Raw genomic sequence first — 22,045 nt, forward strand, 5'->3', positions numbered from 1 at the left:
TGGAGTGTAAAATGCAACACAATACGTACACGGGTGAATGTGATCACAATTTAACTGCACATGTGCAGTATGGAAATGCAGATTTTATGCAAATAAATCATGTATATCCAACTCTACATATAAGCTATGTTGGAAAATAGATGACTGACCATGCACAAACAGTAGTGCATGTTGTGCTCATGGTCTAACATCAGTGTTTTAATTAGACAAATTAGTGCTACGGTACACTGGCCCAAACTACCTTTTCTCCATGCAGGTTCCACACATTTGTTTTTAATTTGGAAAAACCAATGCGCCTCATATTAGAGATAGGAGTAAATTCAGCTAGAAGGTGCAATTTTGCACCTTGGCAATTGACTATTGTGCTGGCGAGGAGGGCACACTTAAAATGTGTGGACATATTTAGAACTGGAAGGAGGGCACATCCTAGCTGAACTCTAGATCTTGGTGTAAAAATAAAGCTGCCAGTATTTGTGTGCTACAAGCAAAAGTAGGTAGTGATTTCCCTCCATGCAAAAAATAAGTGCATTTGCTTCCTTGCATTCCAACATTGTTTGATCAGGGACAAATTCGCACCGTTTAGCTGAATTTCCTCCTAACTCTAAATAAGACCAAATCAGTGTCATGTACAGCTAAAATATTGTTCCTACTTACCTCATTTTTGAGGGCAGACAGAATATATTCCTTCTCACAGTCTGAGATTGAGCGGTGAGCTTGTGGGGTATCACTGACTATTGACATCCACATTACAAACCATAAAACACCAAGTGCTCCTGTGAATGAAAAGAAAGTAATTAAATAAACAAAACACAAAATCCTAAATACAAATCACAGCAAATTTACATCCGTACCGGCTGTGTACAAATGTGCTTGTGTAGGGAGTTTAGTTTAAAGGATGTTAGAAATAAACAAACATACATTAAACCAATAGGGGGGTATTCAATTAGCTTTCAGATTTGCGGTAACGCGCCGGAACAGCCGCGAAACGTAATACACGTTACCGCAATAACGCGGATTTTCTTTCGCAGCCCATAGGGTTGCGTACGAAAATCCGCGTTAATGCGGTACCGTAATACCCGCAAGAACGCGCACTTTTCGCTGTAACGCGCGTTACCGCGAATCGGAAAGCTAATTGAATATGCCCCATAGTATTCTTCAAATGTGGTACTTACCAAAGATGTAGAACACATAAATCCAGTCTATGTAGTAACAAATTAAACCAGACAAAGGAAGAGATACAACAGTTCCAAGCTGTGCTCCTAAAAGAAAAAGGTATACACATGCTAAAATGTCAGCACTTCATAGTATAACTATGTACAGACATAAACATATGCACTGTGGAGGGATTGTTATTTTGAAACTGGCTGCCCATAGACTCCTGGATAGTTTACTTTTGGATGTAAATAAATAGATTTTTCTTTAACTTTCTTTTATCTAGTTTGAAATTAAATACAAAATGTAAATATAAATTGGTAGGCTAAAGCTTAAAAGCAAATACAAACTCTGACCACAAGAGGGCACACTTTAAGTGTCTCTTGTTATACCACACTCATGAAATGATTGCCAATCTCATATACCTATGTTGGTAACATAAAACAATGTAAACGTGGCAAAAATGAAACTAGTAATACCATATGCATATGAAAATGCAAAAAAATAAAACTTTTACATTAAATGTCTAAACAAACCTATGAGTCAGATAGCTAGGGAACGCAAAAAATACTTCTACAGCCACACTTTAGAGGGATAGGTAATTGATTTTAATTGGCATCCATTTTGTCTAGCTTCCTGAAAGGTCAATATAACTCCTAGATGTGTCTGAATGGCTATTATATACTATACAGATTTCAGTGTTCTCTCCAGCACTCGGCTGTTTTTAGTTGCCATCCGGCTCTTAGAGCCCAACAGAGTCCTATTATAATAGAATAAACCATTGTTTCTCCTATTATAACAGGCACTATGTGAGCACTGCAGCCAGCAGTGTGTGTTAGACCATAGACCACCAGTCTGACCAGTTCTGGCAGGTGTGGGCAATAACCTTCAACATTTTTCAATATCACTGCAAATTATTACAACTGCCCTACTCTGCTTCTTCTTAATGCCACACAGCTGTCAAATATTTTTGAGCAGAACACTGGATTTTATCCATTTGAGGTGTAGGGTGAGACAAATACAATTGTCATAAACAAAAGTTTACAAAATCACTTTTAATTTATTTCATTTATTGATGCAACATTAAAAAAAGATTATCCTAAGTATTATATACTAATATTTGCAAGGGATTAATAGGATAAATGTCTAAATGTCTGGCTGTCACATCATATACTAACCTGCATAGGAAAGACTTAAAAGTCTGCTGCGCTCAAGAGGGGGGGCCCAAGAAGACCACATGGCATGCATGGCTGGGAAGGTCATACCCTGGAGAGATATTAGCCTGTATTACTTCATCTTTACAAAAAATCATTACAATGCATCTCTTCTCAAAGTACACTCTCCAGATCATCATGTTCCCTACTTCTGTGTCTTAAACCTGGCCCTCAGGACCCCTAACAGTGCATGTTTTCCATATCTCCTTGCTTTAGCACAGGTGAATTTGTTACTGACTGACACATTATAACAGATCTACAGGTGGTATAATTATTTCCCTTGTCACCTGGAAAACCTGCACTGTTAGGAGTCCTGAGGACTGTGTTTGAGAAACACTGCACTACTTTGTGTCCACTTCATTCTCTTGTCAGTACAGTCCTAATACTAATTATTTTCATTTGAGTAGTATGTAATTCTGAGTAGCATGTAACTTTAATTTATTCACTTACATGCTAGTCAGACTAGGCATATATCTCATATGACTTGCTCCTGCGATGTGGCTAAAAAGGACAGACACTGGCGTAAAGTCACTTGCATACAAAAATACATACAGAAAAAAATCTATACACACGCAAGATTATTTAGTCACTCAGTTTGACCAATTTAGTTAAAGTTATAATACCTAAAATTCAAGAAAAACATTTACCTCTCCAAGTCCTTCAAGTGCTCGAACCGCTATAAGGTACCCTGCTCCTAAATCTGCAGCTAACGGAGTTAGTAGGGTAAATATGGCAGTGCTCAGAATGCCAACTCCCATCAATAACTTGCCACCAACTTTACCAGCTATGTATCCACCAGGGATTTGAGTGAGGATGTATCCATAGAAAAAGGACCCAAGTATCCATCCTTGGGTACCTGCATCCCATCCGTACTTCTTGCCCTTGGAACGAGAGATATACAGTATGTAACGTAAATGTATGCAAATTAACAACTAATTCATTTATTTTATATAACTTGTTTCTTCTCTCTCATGTAAATTGCAAGTCCCCAGGGTTGAGAAATCTTAATCCTGTTGGGTCACAAAACCTGATCACTTACTATACTAAAACAATTTATTCTTACCCTTATGGTGCAACCACTCTTTGAAATCATTGATCTTTATCTCAAACAGATCTTCAGTTCACACAGACTAAGAAAATAGAGGACAGCTCGAAAATTTTTTAAATAAACCATGCATGGTGTTTTACAGCTGTTGTTTATTTTCTTAAAAAACTGCAGGCACTGAATATTAATACAGAGATGAATAATCACAAGCATTGGTTCAGTGGCGCCGAGTTCATGCAAAGGTAAACACAACATTGAAAACATGATGAAATTACATCTATATGCCCAATTCCTAAATCACTGGTCCTAGAGATAATTGAGTTTTACCTAAAAAAATAAAATATATATTTTGAATAGTAGAATGAACAGATTGTCTTTTCCTTGCATATTAACATGCTGTGTTTACTCATAAACTAATTCAGTAGTAGATCCTACATCCCTGGCCATTGACTTGTATCAATTAATAAATGGCCATCTTAGCAGTAACTTTGGCGATGGAGGTAAAAAAAAAACCCAAAAAAAAAACACCACCATTCTATTCAATTTTTAAAACAGAAGGACAAGTAGCTTATGTTATCATTATCACTGCCCCAATTGTATGTAGCACCACATTGAGGGAGGTCACCAGCACAGTCCCAAGTCAGCGAAAACTTAGATTAGATAGATAGATGTATGGAGTTTAAGGGATAGATTTACTAAAACCTCTAAAAAGGAAATGCCGAGGGGGTTCCCATAGCAACCAATCAGATTCTAGTTATCGTTTATCTAGTACATTCTAGAAAATGTTAGCTAACACCTGATTGGCTGCTGATGACACTTTTCTGTTTTAGAAATGTTAGTAAATATACACCTAAGTGTTTAATTTTGGGGTTTAATTCAATTTTTGTTAGAACTCCACCCAAAAATAAAAATGTTTTGGAAGGATGGAAGTGAAAAAACAAAGTACTACTTCCTTTGGATGCAGCCTTTACAGGATCTGCCAGGGTCCGTGCACACTTCTCTTTCCATGAGAAGCTATAAGAGAGAGAGATCAGAGAGAGCCATGGTACCATTGCAGCCATTGAGGATTGAGGCAGATTTGGCCAATGACACATCCAAGTTAAGTAGGTCTTTATTTTTTAACATCCCTATAAGCTCCAATCAAAGCTACATTTTTGAAGTAATGTAGCCTATATCTGTAATAAATCTATACATTAAACAAAAGGAAATAATAAACAAAAAGGAGGTAACTTGACCAGATGCTTTTAAAAATAAATAAAAAACACTTTCTTACCGTGGAATTATGAGGTATTTTGGGAGGAACAGAGTGTTCAGGACACATACTGGCGCTTCTGTTTTCTTGTTCACTTGATGTTGAATTTATCATGTCCACCAGTGCTACACTCAGATTAACCCGTAGTGCATACAACATAAAGAAGCCAAGTAACGCCATCACTGCAAGGTTGTAGCGAGCAGAGCAACAAACAGGCACTGAAACACAGAAAGACATCTTTGAATGTGGATATCCACATGGAAGGACTTTCAGCATTATGAATACGCAGTGAGAGAAGAGGAAATATTCCACCTCAGCTAATTCTGACCTTTTTGTTTCTATTTACTTAGTAGGCTGATTGCTTTTAATGTGTGCTTAGAGCACTCCATACTTCCCTAAAGCAACAGTGATGTAACTGAACATTGAAGCTAGGCAAGAGGATACACCTAAGACTTAAATGCTCAATGTATTCTCTATTCAAAGAAAAAACAAATATACAACATATTATAAAAACAATCTATATTATCCAAAACGGTCAATAAATATTATTGGTGCATCATCTCCAATTACATGTACATCAAAATCCTATATATCCTAGTGTATAAATTTTTTTATTTTTTTATTCAGGTTTATAGACAAATTATTACAATTTTTTTTATACAGAGAAGTCTTGGTTCTAGGGGCAATTAAGAGTTTGAGGCACAATACAAAGGTTTGACAACAAATGACTGAAAGGTGGACAAGCTTGTCAGAAGTCACATGGATGCAGGTAGCTCCGGAAAAAGAAATTGTCCAGTCATAATGGGGGGTAACAAAAGAGGTGTCAAGTAGGACTCCCTAAGACAAGTATAGGAGGGATATTTAAAAGGTAAGGTTACATATGTAGGGGGCTAGAACTGTGGATTAAAGGCAGTATTTGGAATTTCATCCAGAATGGAAAGGAAATCAGAGAAGAACACTGTGGCAAAGGATATGTAGTCAATGAGTCTGGAAGTAGCATTTCTAATACACTTTAAAGTTATATATTTCTGCTATAAATTTGCTTAATCAACAAATCTATCAAATTTTTCAAGGACTGATGCACTTGACTTCAGCAAGTGTTTCAAAATCATTACCGTATGTTTTTGGCCAAAAAAGCCTCTAGGAATTTCTACAATCTGTGGCTGAAGGGAAAACAAAAAACAAATGTTCTGGCCTCTCATCTGAGTGACTGGGTATATCCATAGTCAATTTAAATTTCTCAACCAAATTAAAAACTCCAGAGTACACGATCGTTAAAAATATAAAATAAAAACGGCAGACAGTCTCAATGATAACACTGGAGAATATTTGCTAGTGTGGAAATCCATACAGAAATCTATGTGTATCTCATTGATCAAAAATGTTCCAGATAGATTTAATATTAATTTCCAGGACAATTGAGAATTACATTTTCTTAATCTAGACAAAGGAAGCAGCAATGTAAATATCTGAACTTTTGTTATTACTCCTGAATGACAATATATACCCATTATATGCATTTCCATTGCAGGACCACTCACTTCTGGGAACACCAGCTACATGGCAGACCTTTAACTACTTGATTCTCACCGCATGACAAGGATCACAGCTGAAACTGTCATAAATAGAGTCTCTAAGGGGCATATTTACTTAACTGCAGGTTTGAAAAAGTGGAGATGTTGCCTATAGCAACCAATAAGATTCTAGCTGTCATTTTGTAGAATGTACTAAATAAATGATAACTAGGATCTGATTGGTTGCTATAGGCAATACCTCCACTTTTTCAAACCCACCATTTAGTAAATTTAGCCCTAAGTCTTTAGCATCAAAGTGAATCCAAAAACTCAATAATTATTATGGAGTAATTAAATTAATTTTTAAATTAGTTTGTTTTGCCTTGCAGACTTTCCTTGTTGGCTGGCAAAAAAAAAAAATCATAGAAAAATCTGCTGCTGATGAGAATAGCAATGTACTGTATCTGACCCAGTACACCATCTGCTTTGGCTTCTGTAGTTTCATTGTGATAGATTGCTCTAATAGTGGGCTGGATAATGCAGCAGAACCAGTGGCAGAACCAGGGGGGGAGGGGGGGGCGATCGGGGCAATCGCCCTCCCCTAGCAGAGACTTGCTGCCGCGGCTGTACAGTATGTGCAGGTCCGTTCGGCAGTGACAGGCAGGTACAGTGTGCTGCCCGGCTGCTCTGATTGTGTTTTAAACACAACAAGAGATGCCGGACGGCACACTGTCCCTGCCTGTCACTGCTGAGCGGACCTGCACATAGTGCATAGTGTGCAGCTGCCGGCAGCCTTAGGTGTCAGAAAGGGGGCGGGGCCTAAATCACCCCCCCCCCCTAAATCGCCCGGGGTACAGCAGTTTTCTAGATCCGCCCCTGAGCAGAACAGAGTTGCAAATTAGAGTAGGTACCCTGCATATCTGTTTTTCTGCAATCATAATCAGGAATAAGATCCGGGACCCCAAGGCCACATGTGGCCCTCTCAGGCTTCACCTATGGCCCCCTAGCTCCTTCCAGCTTTATTGTCAGATTTGTTGGTTAGAATTGTAACTTGTTTAAAATGTTTGCTGATATGTTATTACAGATAGGTGTCTCTTTCTTTGAGCAAATGTATTGTTTTAACTTATTACCGAGATTAAGGGTAATGTGCGGTACTTTTGACGGTTAGCGGGCCTTGAAGTGTATCAAGATGCTTATCACTGCAATACTTACATGATGTAATAGGGCTATCTGGGGAGGGCGACGGGTGCAGCCAGGTTTTGTCTTTTCTTTTGTGCTTTTAAAGCGGCAATGGCTGGCCCCACCTCCTGCATTACATTATACAGGCAGTGGGGCCAGCAATTGCTGCTTTAAAAGCGGCGTTTTTACTGTGTCCATTGTTAGTGACGTGATTTGTGACTGTACATATTTATTTCGGTCGCATTTTACATTTGGAGGCCACTGAGGATGTCGGATCCAGTGCATATCTCTTATATGGCAAGTACATATTTTCAGGTTGTCTGTGTAATGGTAATCGGTATTGTTTTGTAGTTATTAACTGTGTCAGAATTTAAAGTGCTGTTTTAATGACTACCAACGATTGGAATATCTCAAAAAGAGTAACTAACAACTGTGACCTACCAGAGTTTAATGTGCTTCCTACTAAGCGTCCTGCTTTTTGGAACATATTTTAATTTGCATTTTGTTGTTTACACACTGAAATCTGCTTGTGCAAGAGAACATTCCTCTCCAGTGATCCCGAAGAACTTGCTATTACTCAGGTTATGAATATATATATTATGTTCCCAGTGAACTCTGTCATGCATGTATTGCATCAGTAATGTTTCATATTTTTATTGCTCATTACTTCATGGTTAGACAAATACTGCTTGATGGGGCGAGTAAAATGATACTTCCTAACGACTGAAGCTAATGACATCAGCGCCACAAACATTGTGATGGGCTCCTTCATGTCACCCACTGGGAGCGGCTAGCGTTTAAGTTCCGGCAGTGAGGATAGAGTAGGTGCTGATTTAAACAACCAAATTATGTTCCTGTGAGTTGGTCATGTGACCAGAGCTCAGCATGAGAAGGAACACTGGCAGGTATGTGAAACTACACTGGTAGGCGTATTGAAGGGAAAGGGGCAAAAAACCATAATGTGGGAGCACAAACCAGTCTACTAAAGTGGTACAGAATGGAACTAATTGGTTCATTGTAAGTGCACAGACTGCATACTTACCTACTTTTATAATATCTCTACCGAGAAATCAACAGCCGAGATTAACAGCATCGCATAGCAGAGGTGGGGGCTTGATAACATGAACCGCATCATTAAGTCCTGCCGCCTCCAGGATCTAGGAGGGTGCCTACTCTTACGGGAGGATCACGAAAATCATGAGCCTCACAGAAACTAAGTAAGTATAGTATAAGACTGGTATATGGAGGAACATACCCTTGCATGTGGAGTACAAACTGTAATGTAGGGACACAGACTTGTTAATTGTAGGAGCATAAGTGGCAATGTGGAGGCAGAAACTAATTTACTGAGCGCCACAGACTGTTTTATATCATTAGTTGGCGCTCTCTGCACAGTGCCAATTTTTCCTTAAATGGGTGACACTTACAAAAGTCCTGGTCTACAGGACAGTCCCCTCAAATCAGGACAGTTCAGAGATATGTAGTGTTTGGCCATAGTGAGAAAGGTGTTTGAAAATAATGAACTAGAGCAACGGTGGCCAAACCGCAGCCCTTTAAGTTTAAAACAGTAGATCCTGACCAGCTGGCTGAGTGTATCACTGTTCTATTTTCAATGTATGTGTGTGTGGTATATATGCACATGTTTATACTGTGTATATGTACAAATATATAAAAGGTAAAGTTGGCTCTTTGCCGTATCTATAGTTATTTTCTGGCTGTTAGGCTCCGACTGGTTGCCCACCCCTGAACCAGAGTATTTTATCTAGGCTACACGGTCTGCAAGATTGCTGACTTTCTAAATGAGATGCTGTCAGGTTTAGCTAAGTATACACAGTTATTTCAGGTGTATTATTTAGCTCAGTAACAAAGAATTTGTTAAATATTAATTAACAAAAGCTTCTAGATACTACTTCCCTACATATCCCTATATATTTCAGTATTCCAGATATAGTTGTACTTAAAAAAAGCATACATGCCAATTTTTTTAATAAGACTCCTCCCCGAAGATGGGAAGACATGTGACGTGACATGGGGTAGCAGGAGGGCGTGGTGACATTGTTTCATCACCATAACGGAGCTTAACGACATGATTAAGCCCCGCCCCTCCAATTTCGGCAAGTGCGGGAGCTTTGCCTACTCTTTCCGGAGTCCGAGAGGACTTCCTGAAATTCATAAGCCTCCCGGGAATTCAAGTATGCCTTAAGGCAAGTAAGGCAAGTATGCCTTAAAGTAGTACAGTACATTTAATAGTATATGTGACTATACACCAGGAGGCAGCTTAGCATCATCATCATCTATTTATATAGCGCCACTAATTCCGCAGCGCTGTACAGAGAACTCATTCACATCAGTCCCACACAGACAGAGAGGGAGACAGACAGAGAGAGAGAGACTAGTGTCAATTTTGATTGCAGCCAATTAACCTATCAGTATGTTTTTGGAGTGTGGGAGGAAACCGGAGAACCCGGAGGAAACTCACGCAAACACAGGGAGAACATACAAACTCCACACAGATAAGGCCATGGTCGGGAATCGAACTCATGACTCCAGTGCTGTGAGGCAGAAGTGCTAACCACTAGGCCACTGTGCTGCCCATAGCATAGTGATTGTAAGCAGGTGAGAGCAGCTGATAGTGTTTGATTAATGTTCTGTAAGAAGTGTGAAAACCATTGGAGTAGAAAGCAACAGTTGCAGCAACACATTTCCTTTTTTTACAATAACTGAAAATACTACCTGTATATAGGTATTGCTGCTAAACAGAAGACATTACACTACTCAAATGACCTATTGCACTTTAATTTATATCAGGCTGTATAGACTCAGTAGAGTAGTTTTAAGACCTATTTATTAATTGTGGCAATCAGAACTGTTTATAATAAAATGACCAGTGAGATTAACCTCCCCTGCTGCAAGAGCAAACAGAACAGTCATCTGTTTCAATCTGGCAAGCAGGACTAGTATACACTAGACACAGTGTTGGCTAACCTGTGACACTCCAGGTGTTGTGAAACTACAAGTCCCAGCATGCTTTGCCAATATATAGCAGTTTATTGCTGGAAGGGTATGCTGGGACTTGTAGTTTTACAACACCTGGAGTGTCACAGGTTAGCCAACACTGCTTGAGCAGTGTGGGAGCATTGGGTGCTTCAAAGCAACAAAGGATTATGGGAGGAATTTTTAACCATTTTGTGACCAAGCCAATTTATAAAATTTGGGGTGGGTCCATTTCATGTGGAATCACTTTTTGTTTTTTAGTTTACCAAAGTAAATTTTAGACTTTTGTTCAAAAGAGATATAGAGATTTCTTTTGTTGGTATATTCTAATACATGCCTTTTTAGTCTATACAGTTATATAAGGAACAAATTACGGGGAAAATGTTTTCGCATTTCTGTGTTGTGTCATTTTTAGAGAATTAGTGTAAGCCCATTAATTTACCTAAAACTACCTAGCTCTCCTAAATATAACAATAATAAATATGGGTTGTTTACTTTATATTGAAAGGCATTAAAAGATTGTAAATACACAGACCTCATAGTCAATGCAAACAGGAAAAACCTGACTGAGATCTGTCTTCTGCCTTGCGGACATCAGCTTTTCCTCTTTACACCAGGAAGCAGCACATGGCACTCTCTTGGTTTGGTGGGAGGGGGAGCAATGAGAGAGATCTGGGTTTGTAACACCCTCCTTGAATCTCCCTGGCATGCGAGGTAGAACAGCAGTGAACTGATGCTGCATGCAATGGAGATGTTTGGAAGGGAGATGAGTAAGAGCTAGAAATGCCCTCAGGGGTGTGGCCACACACCATTGTGTTGTAACCAGGCACCCTCGCCCCATGCCAGATACCCACAAGTTGGGAGCTATGCTGTAGCACAATCCATAAATAATGTCAGATGACTAGAGCAAAATCTGTTTTGGAACTATGGTCTACAAGGAAAGCTAGGACTCTGAAAACATACATTTATAGAAAACAGCAGGCCTGCATGTCTAATTTGCAAATTGTGTCTACTTGCCTGCATTTCAAGCTGCATACCCACTTCATGGTATTTGAAAACACCTCTGCACAATTCGTCCTCCACTACATTTGCAGTTAGCCTAGCGCATTTTGGAAACTATATAAAGATCACTTTAAAGTCCTACCTACTTTCACTTTAGGCACACTTCCCAACTTTTAAAGACACCCAGATGGGCATGAAAGTGTCATGTCTGAAGTGTGTATCCGTCTCTAACTCCACGTCCTTCCCCTAAAAACTCACATACATTGCTGTGCAGAGGGGTGGTAAACGGGTCATACCTCTCAACATTCCAATGGGGTAAGAGTGCTGACAGTTGGGACAAATGTCTCAAATTGCCGCAGTTGGGTGATATGCTTTAGGACCACCCTCTTTATTAATTTCATCATTTGTCTTAAAATACTCAGTTTTGCTTATGTCTTAAATTTATTATGACATTGAGGGAATATCATTTTTTTCTTTAGTATACTTGGCACTTTTGTACGTTTGATAGTTTTTTTTATCTCAATGATAGAATTGCGCGTTCCACAAAAATGCAACTGAAAGGCTCATTATAAATATAAGGACTAGGTTGGATTTTTAGAACTTCTGACCTGCTAGAGAACCAAAGTCTTTTTGCAGGAAGCAAAAAGCAGTGTGCCTACCCCTAAAATGAAGACCACCTCCCTAACTGTGCAACCTTCATTTAGCAAAGACTTTTTGCTTATGCTCATCAGACCCATGACCTCCCTTCCTAATCTACTCTATTGAATCTGGAATTATGGCATTCAGTATAAAAAAAAATTACATGGACAAAACTGAAGTGTTGTTCTCCCTTTGTGCATGGGCTTCCTCCATGTGATGATCTATCTTCCTTCCACACTCCAAAAGAGTACTGGTAGGGTAATTGTCTTGTGACAAAATTAACCATCGTGTGTCTGTGTGCAGTAGGGAATATTGAATGCAAGCTCCACTGGGACATGAATTTACGTGAATAATTAAAAATTCCCTGGAAAGAACTGGGTAATATGTAGACAAAATAAATAAAGGTTAATAATAACCCCCAGATGCATCCAACTCCTCCCTTCAGAAAGTAAAAATATTTCCCACACAACAGGCACAAATAAAACTGGGTAATTTAAAAAATAAATGTTATATCACAAAAATTTGGATTGTACTTTTGAATGTTTGTCAATGATACTAACAGATCTTACTGAACACTTGTCTTTGTGTTAGACATAGTAGAAATGTAGTCACGTGAACAGCTAGTATAGACCTCCTCTCTGTCTGTCACTCCCACAACAGACACGGATTGGCTGTGCCACTTCCTGTTAGTATTTACAGCTCTATTAGAATATACTCCATTCTATGTGCACTCTGGCTCTTACCTTTAGTAGGCGGACAGTTCTGTATGCTGCCCTGGGCCACCTCCTGCTCTCCCAGCAGAGGGCTCCTGTCCTCCGTTTCGCTGTCACTGGTCCATGCCCTCATGTTGCTGTGGCTGTCAGGCTGTGGGTGCATCCACAGCTCAGCCCTGTCCTCCCTATCAGCTGAGTCCCGTGCTAGGAAACATCGTCAGCAGCCAGTACCGCAGACTCCTCCTCCGTGCGTCTCTGGAGTCCGGACACACAAACACAGCGCAGTTTCCTCAACACAGTTCAGCGCTTAGGGCACTAAAAATGCTGATTAATGCACGACTGACGGACACTGCACACGCTCTTCGGTAATCAGCAAGAAGAGAGCTCGCAATATAACCTGCATAAGGACATCAACTGTGCCCTCTAGAGTAAAGTACGTGCAATAACACCGACTTACAAAGTAGTAATGACTATCATCATCATTATCCGCGCAGCCTAGTTGTACCGCTATGACATGGGCACAGTAAGCACAACAATGGGTACTGTAAAGTAATAGTCTTGTTATTTAGGATAGAAATCAGTGCAGGCTCATGGTTGCCCTTTGCCCCTGCAGGGTAAGGGTGTATAGGAGGGTGTGCCATGCTGCTTCTGCACAGAGGAAAGAATGCAACTTTTGTTAAACGTGAGATTGTTCTACATCAATATTATTTTGTTTTCATTTAAATGACAGAGATTTTTTTTATATCCGGAAAATCACTTGATTTTTAGGAATGTAACTGAATTCACAACTTTCAAAATACTTAAAGTTTTGAAAATGTTGTTCTTTAAAATTGTTAGATGGTTATATACCAAAATTGCAAACATAAGTTGTTTATTGTTATGTGTCAGAGGAAAAAAATATTTTCCCAACACTATTTACACTAACAACACGTGCATCTGTAAAAGCAAGATCTGGATTTAATTTCACTGTAATTTCTCTGCCATTTTTTACCATTGGAAAAGGGCATTTAATCATATACCAGCCAGTAGATGTATCCACAAATAGTTCATCTATATTATTTGTGAAAGTTTAGTTTAATGTCACTTTACTAATACTGACATTTAGTCCACCTACATGTTCCCAATGTTTGTATATATCAAAGAATAACTTTTACGATAGGCCTTTTTAAATGCGCTTTTCCCTGACTCACTACTTTGTCCAGGTACCACTTGGGTCTCCCTGTAGGTCTGGAGCACTATTTGTGCAACTAAAAATCGGGAGTTTGGAACTCTTGGTTGGCTACTGCTTGAATGATACAGATATATTTATTTATGGTAATAAAGAGTTCAATAAGTAAGATAAGGAATACTGTTGTCCTTGACCATTCTGATGTGTCTCTTGTGTAATGGATTACTATGCTGATACTCTCAAGGACTTCATTTGTACACGTCCTTAGGCTGGGTACACACTACAGAAAATTTGTAACAATGCGATATTAGCGATTTTACCAATGACTGAAGTTCTGATCAGCATGCCAATTCATGCATACACACTATAGATGTTTTAAATGTTTTTGTTTTTTTTACATGATTTAGTGTCAAAGTTGTGATATTTGTCTGTCATAACCATCGTCTCAAATGATTGTGACTCCGTACACACTGTGCAGATATATAACCTCCCAGCAGCAATATGCTAAATTAATTTAAATAAAAGACTGAACCTCAACACACACAACACCCACAAAGATTCAAGAAAAGTAAATACATCATCACCATACATCATTCTATTGTACAGCTTTGTGTATAGTGTATGTGCGTTAACTCTGTTCACAACTGTGCAAATAATAAATTATAAGAAAGCTCATGGATTGTTGCTTCTCGCTATGACAAGAACACTACAAATACAGACTCGGAGAGAACGAAGAAGAAAGAATTGGACTTGTTGGACCAAGGAGTGGTTCCAGAGGAGAGATTCCTTTTCACATATGCACCTGCTACAGGAGCAGGGCCGGAATTGCCATCTGGCAATTCTGGCATTTGCCAGAAGGGCCGAATACCAGATCGGCCGGTCCGCCCTGCACTGAAGCGCCGGCAAGCTGTGTTTTTTTTTTTCATTTATGTCGCGGCCGCGTGATGACGTCACTCGCGGCCGCTTAGAAGCCAGGAGGAGCGGTTTACAGCAGCGCGGTTTTAAGCACATGAGGATACACCTGTAGATTACTGTAATGACAGCAGCCAGCAAGCAGGTAATTCATTAATGGACAAATACATTAATATTACATGGCACTAGATGAAGGGACTAAATGCCAAAAAAGAGAGGGTACAAATATTCCTGATTATGAAAGGCAATTGTGACCAGTTTTGCAATTGGAATAAATATATAGAGGTGTTTTCCTATATATATATATATATGTATTTTAATTTTTTTTAAGAGGTCTGCAGTGTTTCATTGTCAGTAATATTTATTCAATGGTTTGGTTGCTTTTTGTTGAGAATGCTTAATGCTATATGCTCCCATTTACATATATATTTTTCTGGACTGATTTTTTTATTCTTATTTTTCATTTTTCACTATTGTCTGCAGACAATATTAACTTTTATTATTGTGTGTGTGTTTTTTTTACATTCTGTGTGTTAATTTTATAACTCAGATATTTACAAATATATATATATATATATTATAAATTTATTTTTTAAAAATTAGAGTTTTGTGCATTTTCACGGTGCTCCAGGTGATTTGCACAACAAGGGAATTGATCAGGGTGGGCAGAAAACAAGTTTGTGCTGATGCTTCATGTTGGACTGCACCAGCAACGCCACTTCAGCGTGCAACAATATTGTGCATGGAGCCGACAGCAGGTGGGCCTGTGTGTTTTAAATGCCAGGGCTGATTTTTAGTCCCAGTCAGGCCCTGTACAGGAGATACAGGACAACAGCCCTGATGACTTCAGGAATTTCCTGCAGATTACTGATCCCACATTCCAGGAGTTGCTCCAGCTTGTTACCCCCACTCATCCAGAAGTAGGACACCCATTTAAGGAGACCCATATCAAAGACTGGTTGTTACCCTATTTTTGGCCACAGGAAGGACACTGGCTGATCTCAAATACAGCACAGCAATTTCACCACAAGCTCTGGGTTTGATCATACCTGAGACCTCTGAGGCTACTGTACAAGTTCTGCATGGACAATATCTGAAGGTTGGTGAAAGAAATAGTCTGATTTAAAATAAACTTTTTTTTATTAAAATAGAAACTAAATATATCAACATATTGTAAAACAACACAAACAAAATGTATACATTGTCAGCATACAGTATAAGTTCTGATTTGGGCTTATAGGCAGGAGGGGTATGGAACCTATAACTACACATCAGAGATGGGTTGAAGATGGGATAGCGAAATTAATATTTATTATTAATATTATCATTTATTTGTTAGGCGCCACAAGGTATCCGCAGCGCCGCACACAGTACTAACAGTAGACTATACAGGGTGAAACCATACAGAACAATGAACAAAAAGTACCAATACTTCAGAAACTCCGGCCAGTCATATGCAGTAAAGACGGAGCGGAAGAACAGGTATGGAGACAGGAGGGGAGGGGGCCCTGCTCATACGAGCTTACATCCTAAGGGAGGGTAAACAGACCAGGCACAAGAGGAGCCAGTTGAGGCAAGAGGAGAGAAGGGAGGACGAGTAAAAGGGAGGAGATGGGGGTCAAGTAGATGTTTGGTAGGCTTTGAGGAAGAGGTGAGTTTTGAGTGCACGTTTGAAGGAGCACAGAGTAGGAGAGAGACGGATGGAATGAGGGAGGTCATTCCAGAGAAGGGGGGCTGCACGGGAAAATTCTTGGATTCTGGAGTGGGAAGAGGTGATAAGAGTGGAGGAGAGGCGGCGGTCGTTGGCCGAGCACAGGGAGCGGGCAGGAGTGTGAATGGAGAGTAGATTAGAGATATAAGGGGCAGTAGAGTTGGAGAGAGCCTTGTAAGTGGTGGTGAGGAGTTTGAAAAGGATTCTGTAGGGGAAGGGGAGCCAGTGTAAGGCATGGTAGAGACGGGAGGCAGAGGAGGAGCGGCGTGAGAGGAAGATGAGTCTTGCAGCCGCATTGAGTATAGAGCGGATTTATGAGAATTGAGGGCAAACATGTGCATCCACTATATGGCAGCATGCAGAGGAAGAGCTGATTTAGTCCTATAGACGGGAGGGGTATGAGTCCCATCCCTGCCGTGCAGACCAGAGGTGGGCTGAGGAAGGAAAACCAAAACAAATATTTGAAGTAAAATAGGGCACACATGAAATATAAAAACTTGAAAAAAAGACCTTTAGTATAAAAAAGACCATACATTTGTCACAGCTGTTCATAATGGTAATGTTCACTATTTTCCAAGTATAACAGGCTTTCTGTGTATTGTGCCAAACTTGTGCTTCCCATTGGTGGTGAAGTCCTCCATGACGGGATGTTGCATGTGGAGTGGTAGTGGATGGAATGATTGAAATTGGACCTGCCTGAAATGTTCATGTTCCTGTTTGTGGGGGATTGTGTCAATATAGTGTCTTGTGAGAGAATCCCCCCCCCACCTCCCGGTCTCTATAAATCATATCGTTAACCAAACATTCCACCTCCATTCACATTTCAACAGGCAACCTTCTCATTTTTTTTCTTGCCCCAAGCAGGTCACATTCATCAGGTTCTTTTGTCATTAACTGGGTTGCAGACCCTTTAATTTTTTTAGTAAGCGTGTTGCTTTTGTTTATGGTCACATGCCCTTTTTTCCCCTCCTGCTTGTTTGATCCCCTTGTGGCTGTCTGGCTTTAACAGTGTCCTGTGTGGGTCTGTCTGTGCTTTCCTGGCTATCTTCTGTCAGCTGGGTGACATGCAGCATTATCCCACATTGCTCTACCACATCACAGAATCTGGCTTCAGATAAAACAGCTGGCTATGTAATAAAACAGAACGTAAACTAGTTAGTATGATAATACATGCATGTATTGATTTAACATTACAACAATCTTTCTTTTACAGTTTCCTGCAACAGTTGAGGAATGACAACTTCTTGCGCAAGATTTTGAAACATCTTGGAACTTCCGAAATTATGGTGGCTCCATATATGGCAAACGTGAGTGAGTATTATGCCATCTTTAAAAAGTGGATCCTATTACTACTACTACAGAGGATTCTTCAGCATTATCCTGATGGCCATAGTGGATGCCAATTATGAATTTCTATTCGTGGACATTGGTAAAAATGGAAAAGTGCAAGATGGTGGGACATTGGAGCAGACTCACTTCCATGTCAAACTTAAAAACAATTCACTGAATTTACCACCACACACTGAATCACAATTTGGACTAAATTTTGTTTTGTAGCTGATGAAGCCTTTGCCCTGCACAACAATATATTAAAACCTTATCCCCAGAAAGTCTCACACCAGAAAGGAGGATCTTTAATTATTGATTGTCAAAAGCAAGAAGAGTTGTGGAAAATGCTTTTGGTATATTGAGTAACAGATTTAGGATTCTCCATTCTGCTATAAATCTGTGCCTAGACAAAATAGATAACAGCGTAAAAGCCCCATTGTGCGCATCGCATCCTAGTATTATGGAGAATACTATAGTACAGTGGTTCCCAAAGTGTGCGCCAAGGCTCCCAGGGGTGCCGCGGCACTGTCACAGGGGGGCCGCGGGCAAGCCAGAGAAAAAAAACAAAATTTACCAATCCGCGCGGAATATCGACATTCAGTGACAAGCTGCTGGAGAGAGGAGAATGCTTGGTCCCCAGTGCCGCGCGGAGTAGTAAGGGTTTTTTTGTTTGATTTTTCTCTGGCTGGCCGCTGAGGGGGCAGAGTGAGAGGAGGCAGCGTGAGAGAGGGCAGAGGGGGCAGCATGAGAGGGGGCTGCGTGAGAGGGAGCAGCAGGGGGCAGCGTGAGAGGGAGCCGAGGGAGCAGCGTGATAGAGGGCAGAGGGGGCAGCGTGAGATGAAGCGGTGTGAGAGAGGGCAAAGGGGGCAGCATGAGAGTGGGCAGCGAGAGAGGGCAGAGTGAGAGGGAGCAATGTGAGAGGGGGCAGCAGGGCAGCGTGCAGAGGGGGCATTTTTGCATACAACTAAATAAGTATTTCTGTCCTGACCTAAATACTTATTACGTTTTTTTGACCCAACTACTTTTAAAACAGGACTGCTCGGTAATTATTTTGGAGGGGTGCCTTGAAAAAATTATGGAGACTCTAAGGGTGCCGCGAACTGCAAAAGTTTGGGAAACACTGCTATAGTAGTTGAGGAGGGGGTAGGGTTGACACCACTGGAGTCTTCACAGATGATAAATTCTAGCCACATGGCAAAGTTAAACAGGGAGGCTTATTTAGAATATTTTAATGGTGAGGGTGCTGTGTCCTGGTAGACTGACATTTTGTAATGTATGTACATTCGTATTGTATGTTATATTGAATAACTTTCATTGTCAGCGACATGGAAAATACTTTGTGCAATGTTGTATGGTTACTTACTATGCCACTTGCTGGTATGTCGCATGATTGTTGAACGTCAGGTGAGGAACTGCTCCTTTGTCATCACAGGTGAAACGCAGGAGGTCAAAATACCACTACTTGGGCACATAAATATTGTAGATGTATGCTATATGTGTTTGATGGAAGTGACATCACTGCCATCCACTTGCCAACCAGTAAGTGCTGGTTGACAGGAAATGCCTGGCAGCCATTTTGCAGTTCTCAGTATATCCCACATAGTAAAGACATGTATTCACAGCTCTCCAGCCTCTTCTTCTTGATTTGAACTCAGACAGTTCTACATGGTGTCAGAAGGTTGGCTGCGATGGCACAAGGTCTCCGATGCATAGATCCACTTGTTTTTGACAATGCCGTTGCGGAAGCATGGCTCAAATTCAAGAAGGAATGGTGTATATACTGCTGTGCAGGGCTCTCAGACAAATCATAAAAGGTACAGGCATACACCCTACTCAAATTAGCTGGTGCTGAAGCTGTAAGATAAAGCTGACACGTTTGTCTATTCAGAGGGGGAGGATCACGAGGATCCAGACACACTAATAAAAAAAATTGATGATATATGGTTACCAGTGAAAAATGTCATAATGGACAGACATGCATCTAACACTGCTATGCAGAGTCCCTTTCCAGTCACATGTTGCCAGATTGAAACTGTTAGCAAAGAAATGTGAATGTGGTGACCTATCAAGTGAGCTTATCAGGGAGAGAATTGTGTGTGGGACTAATGATGTCACTCGTACAGATCTCCTGTGGGAGAAGACACTGACACTGGACACTGCTATACACATATGTATGTTACATAAGCAGTCCTGTAAAATTGCAATTTAGTTGAAAAAAAAGCCTGATATATGTGACCTCCGGCAACACGAGCAGCAACAACCACGCTGTGTGAATTATGGAGGTCGCCATTCCTATGAATGTCACAAATGTCCTGCTTTCAACATACGCTGCAATGCCTGTGGTAAACAAAATCACTTTGCTCGCTGGTGCAGGTCCAAGCCCGAAGCTTAAGACAGACACCACTACAGTGCACGTTCCAGCAGCCCGCTGCACCGAGTCCATATGGTAGATACACCACCAGAAAACAATCTTGACACCAGTCTTCACTGTGAGAGTGTTGACCTCAGGGCTGAAAAGGGTGAAATATTTACCACCATAGTTGTTGAGACAACGCCATCAAAATTACAATTGACACTGGCGTCAAATGCAATGTCATTGTCACGGTTCTCAAACAGAAGTACAGCTAGGAGTCATGAATTCGGTGAAAACACTCTGTTTATTTGCAGAGAGGTAATAACAACAGGTAATAAGGAGCAGTGATAAATACCAGGTTCCAGCTGATGCAGCAAGTAACATGAATGTCCAGAAACAATCAGGTAAGGACAACAGGAAATGACATCAGGATTAGGACAACAGGAAAGGACATCACAGGATGGGACAACAATAACCAGCAATAACTGCTGGGAGGAACAGGTATATATAAGGGGAATGAGACACACCCAGGTGCATGAGATAATTAGTGAACACACAGGTTAACTCCTTAAGCACAAGAATAATGCACAATAGCAGCACCTCTGGTGAAAAGAGGTACTGCTGGAACACAAAATAGAAATACAAATAATAGAGTCCAAAAGTCCAGGAGCCAGGTTGTTACAGTACCCCCTCCCTAAAGGGCGGATTCCAGACGCCCATATCACCAAAAATGTCTGAGTTCATCGGAATCATAGTCTACAATTGGGGGCCCGGCAGAGAAGTCCTCGTCCAAGGGCGGAAAGGCAAAGGAGACCATGCCAGTTGCCAGTTCAAGAACTGCAGAACCTCCTCTCCTCTTACGTCCTCCTCTCTTACGGGACTTTCTCAGAATTGGGGCCTGAGCCAACTGAGTGGAGCACAAAGCTAACTCTTGGCCAGGTGAGATGGGTGGTACTGGTGACAATACGGAGGCCCCATAAGATGGCATAGCGGGAGGTGTTGGTGAAAACTTGTTGATCACTGCCTCGACAAATAGTGGTAAGTCAGATAGGGTGGGGTGATTAGTCTCAATCAAAGGGTTCGCCCATTCCATAGCCTCTCCTCTAAAATTTGTTAATAAAAACAAAACTTGCCTCTTTGGGTCACTGACAAGGCTAGGTACTGAGGGGAAATAAGAAGCACAAAACCTCAGAGCACTAAATTGAGACAGGTGCCCCTCAAAGGTAGGTGGCAGCTCAGACTTGGCACCCTCGGCAACGGATGGTTCGGACTTGGCAGCAGGCTTGACAGGAGACCCGGACTGGGCGGCAGGCTTGGCAGCAGGCTTGACAGCGGGCCCGGACTGGGCGGCTGGCTTGGCAGCGGGCCCGGACTGGGCGACTGGCTTGGCAGCGGGCCCGGACTGGGCGAAAGGCTTGGCAGCGGGCCCGGACTGGGCGGAAGGCTTGGCAGCGGGCCCGGACTGGGCGGAAGGCTTGGCAGCGGGCCCGGACTGGGTGGAAGGCTTGGCAGCGGGCCCGGACTGGGCGGAAGGCTTGGGAGCACTTTGAGAAGCCTGAGGGCAGACAGCACTTTGAGAAGCCTGAGAGCAGACAGCACTTTGAGAAGCCTGAGGGCAGACAGCACCAAGTGGTAACTCGGGCTGAACCGCATGGACTGGCAACTCGGGCTGGACCGCATGGACTGGCAACTCGGGCTGGACCGCATGGACTGGCAACTCGGGCTGGACCGCATGGACTGGCAACTCGGGCTGGACCGCATGGACTGGCAACTCGGGCTGGACCGCATGGACTGGCAACTCTTCTGGAGCAGACTGGAGGGACAGAACCCCCTCCGGAGCAGACTGGAGGGACAGAACCCCCTCTGGA

The 22,045-nt window shown here is 41.4% G+C and overlaps 1 protein-coding gene and 1 long non-coding RNA gene across 4 annotated transcripts in view; one reads left to right on the plus strand and one right to left on the minus strand.

Annotated features, from left to right (window-relative positions):
• SLC17A5 (solute carrier family 17 member 5) overlaps window positions 1-12,996 on the minus strand; it is a 29,546-nt gene extending 16,550 nt beyond the window's left edge. Inside the window, exons 1-6 of one of the 2 annotated variants that reach the window (XM_075202629.1) lie at window positions 12,735-12,996; window positions 4,685-4,881; window positions 3,014-3,247; window positions 2,331-2,418; window positions 1,173-1,259; window positions 655-773 (exon numbers count right to left, since the gene is read on the minus strand). In XM_075202629.1, the coding sequence (XP_075058730.1) occupies window positions 655-773; window positions 1,173-1,259; window positions 2,331-2,418; window positions 3,014-3,247; window positions 4,685-4,881; window positions 12,735-12,867 (858 nt within the window). In that variant the 5' untranslated portion in view covers window positions 12,868-12,996. Of the gene's footprint in view, window positions 1-654; window positions 774-1,172; window positions 1,260-2,330; window positions 2,419-3,013; window positions 3,248-4,684; window positions 4,882-10,885; window positions 10,980-12,734 lie in introns of those variants that run through there. The other variant, XM_075202630.1, reaches the window with a different exon arrangement.
• A 62-nt stretch (window positions 12,997-13,058) lies between these two features.
• On the plus strand, window positions 13,059-18,108 carry LOC142144140 (uncharacterized). 2 transcript variants are annotated; one of them, XR_012689661.1, is made up of 2 exons: window positions 13,059-13,137; window positions 17,709-18,108. It is a non-coding gene; the product is annotated as an uncharacterized LOC142144140 (long non-coding RNA). The 2 variants fall into 2 exon arrangements; XR_012689662.1 differs by lacking the exon at window positions 13,059-13,137 and adding an exon at window positions 15,174-15,883.
• The last annotated feature ends 3,937 nt before the right edge of the window (window positions 18,109-22,045 follow it).

This window comes from Mixophyes fleayi, chromosome 3 (assembly GCF_038048845.1).
Source record: "Mixophyes fleayi isolate aMixFle1 chromosome 3, aMixFle1.hap1, whole genome shotgun sequence".
NCBI classification, from domain to species: Eukaryota; Metazoa; Chordata; class Amphibia; order Anura; family Limnodynastidae; genus Mixophyes; species Mixophyes fleayi.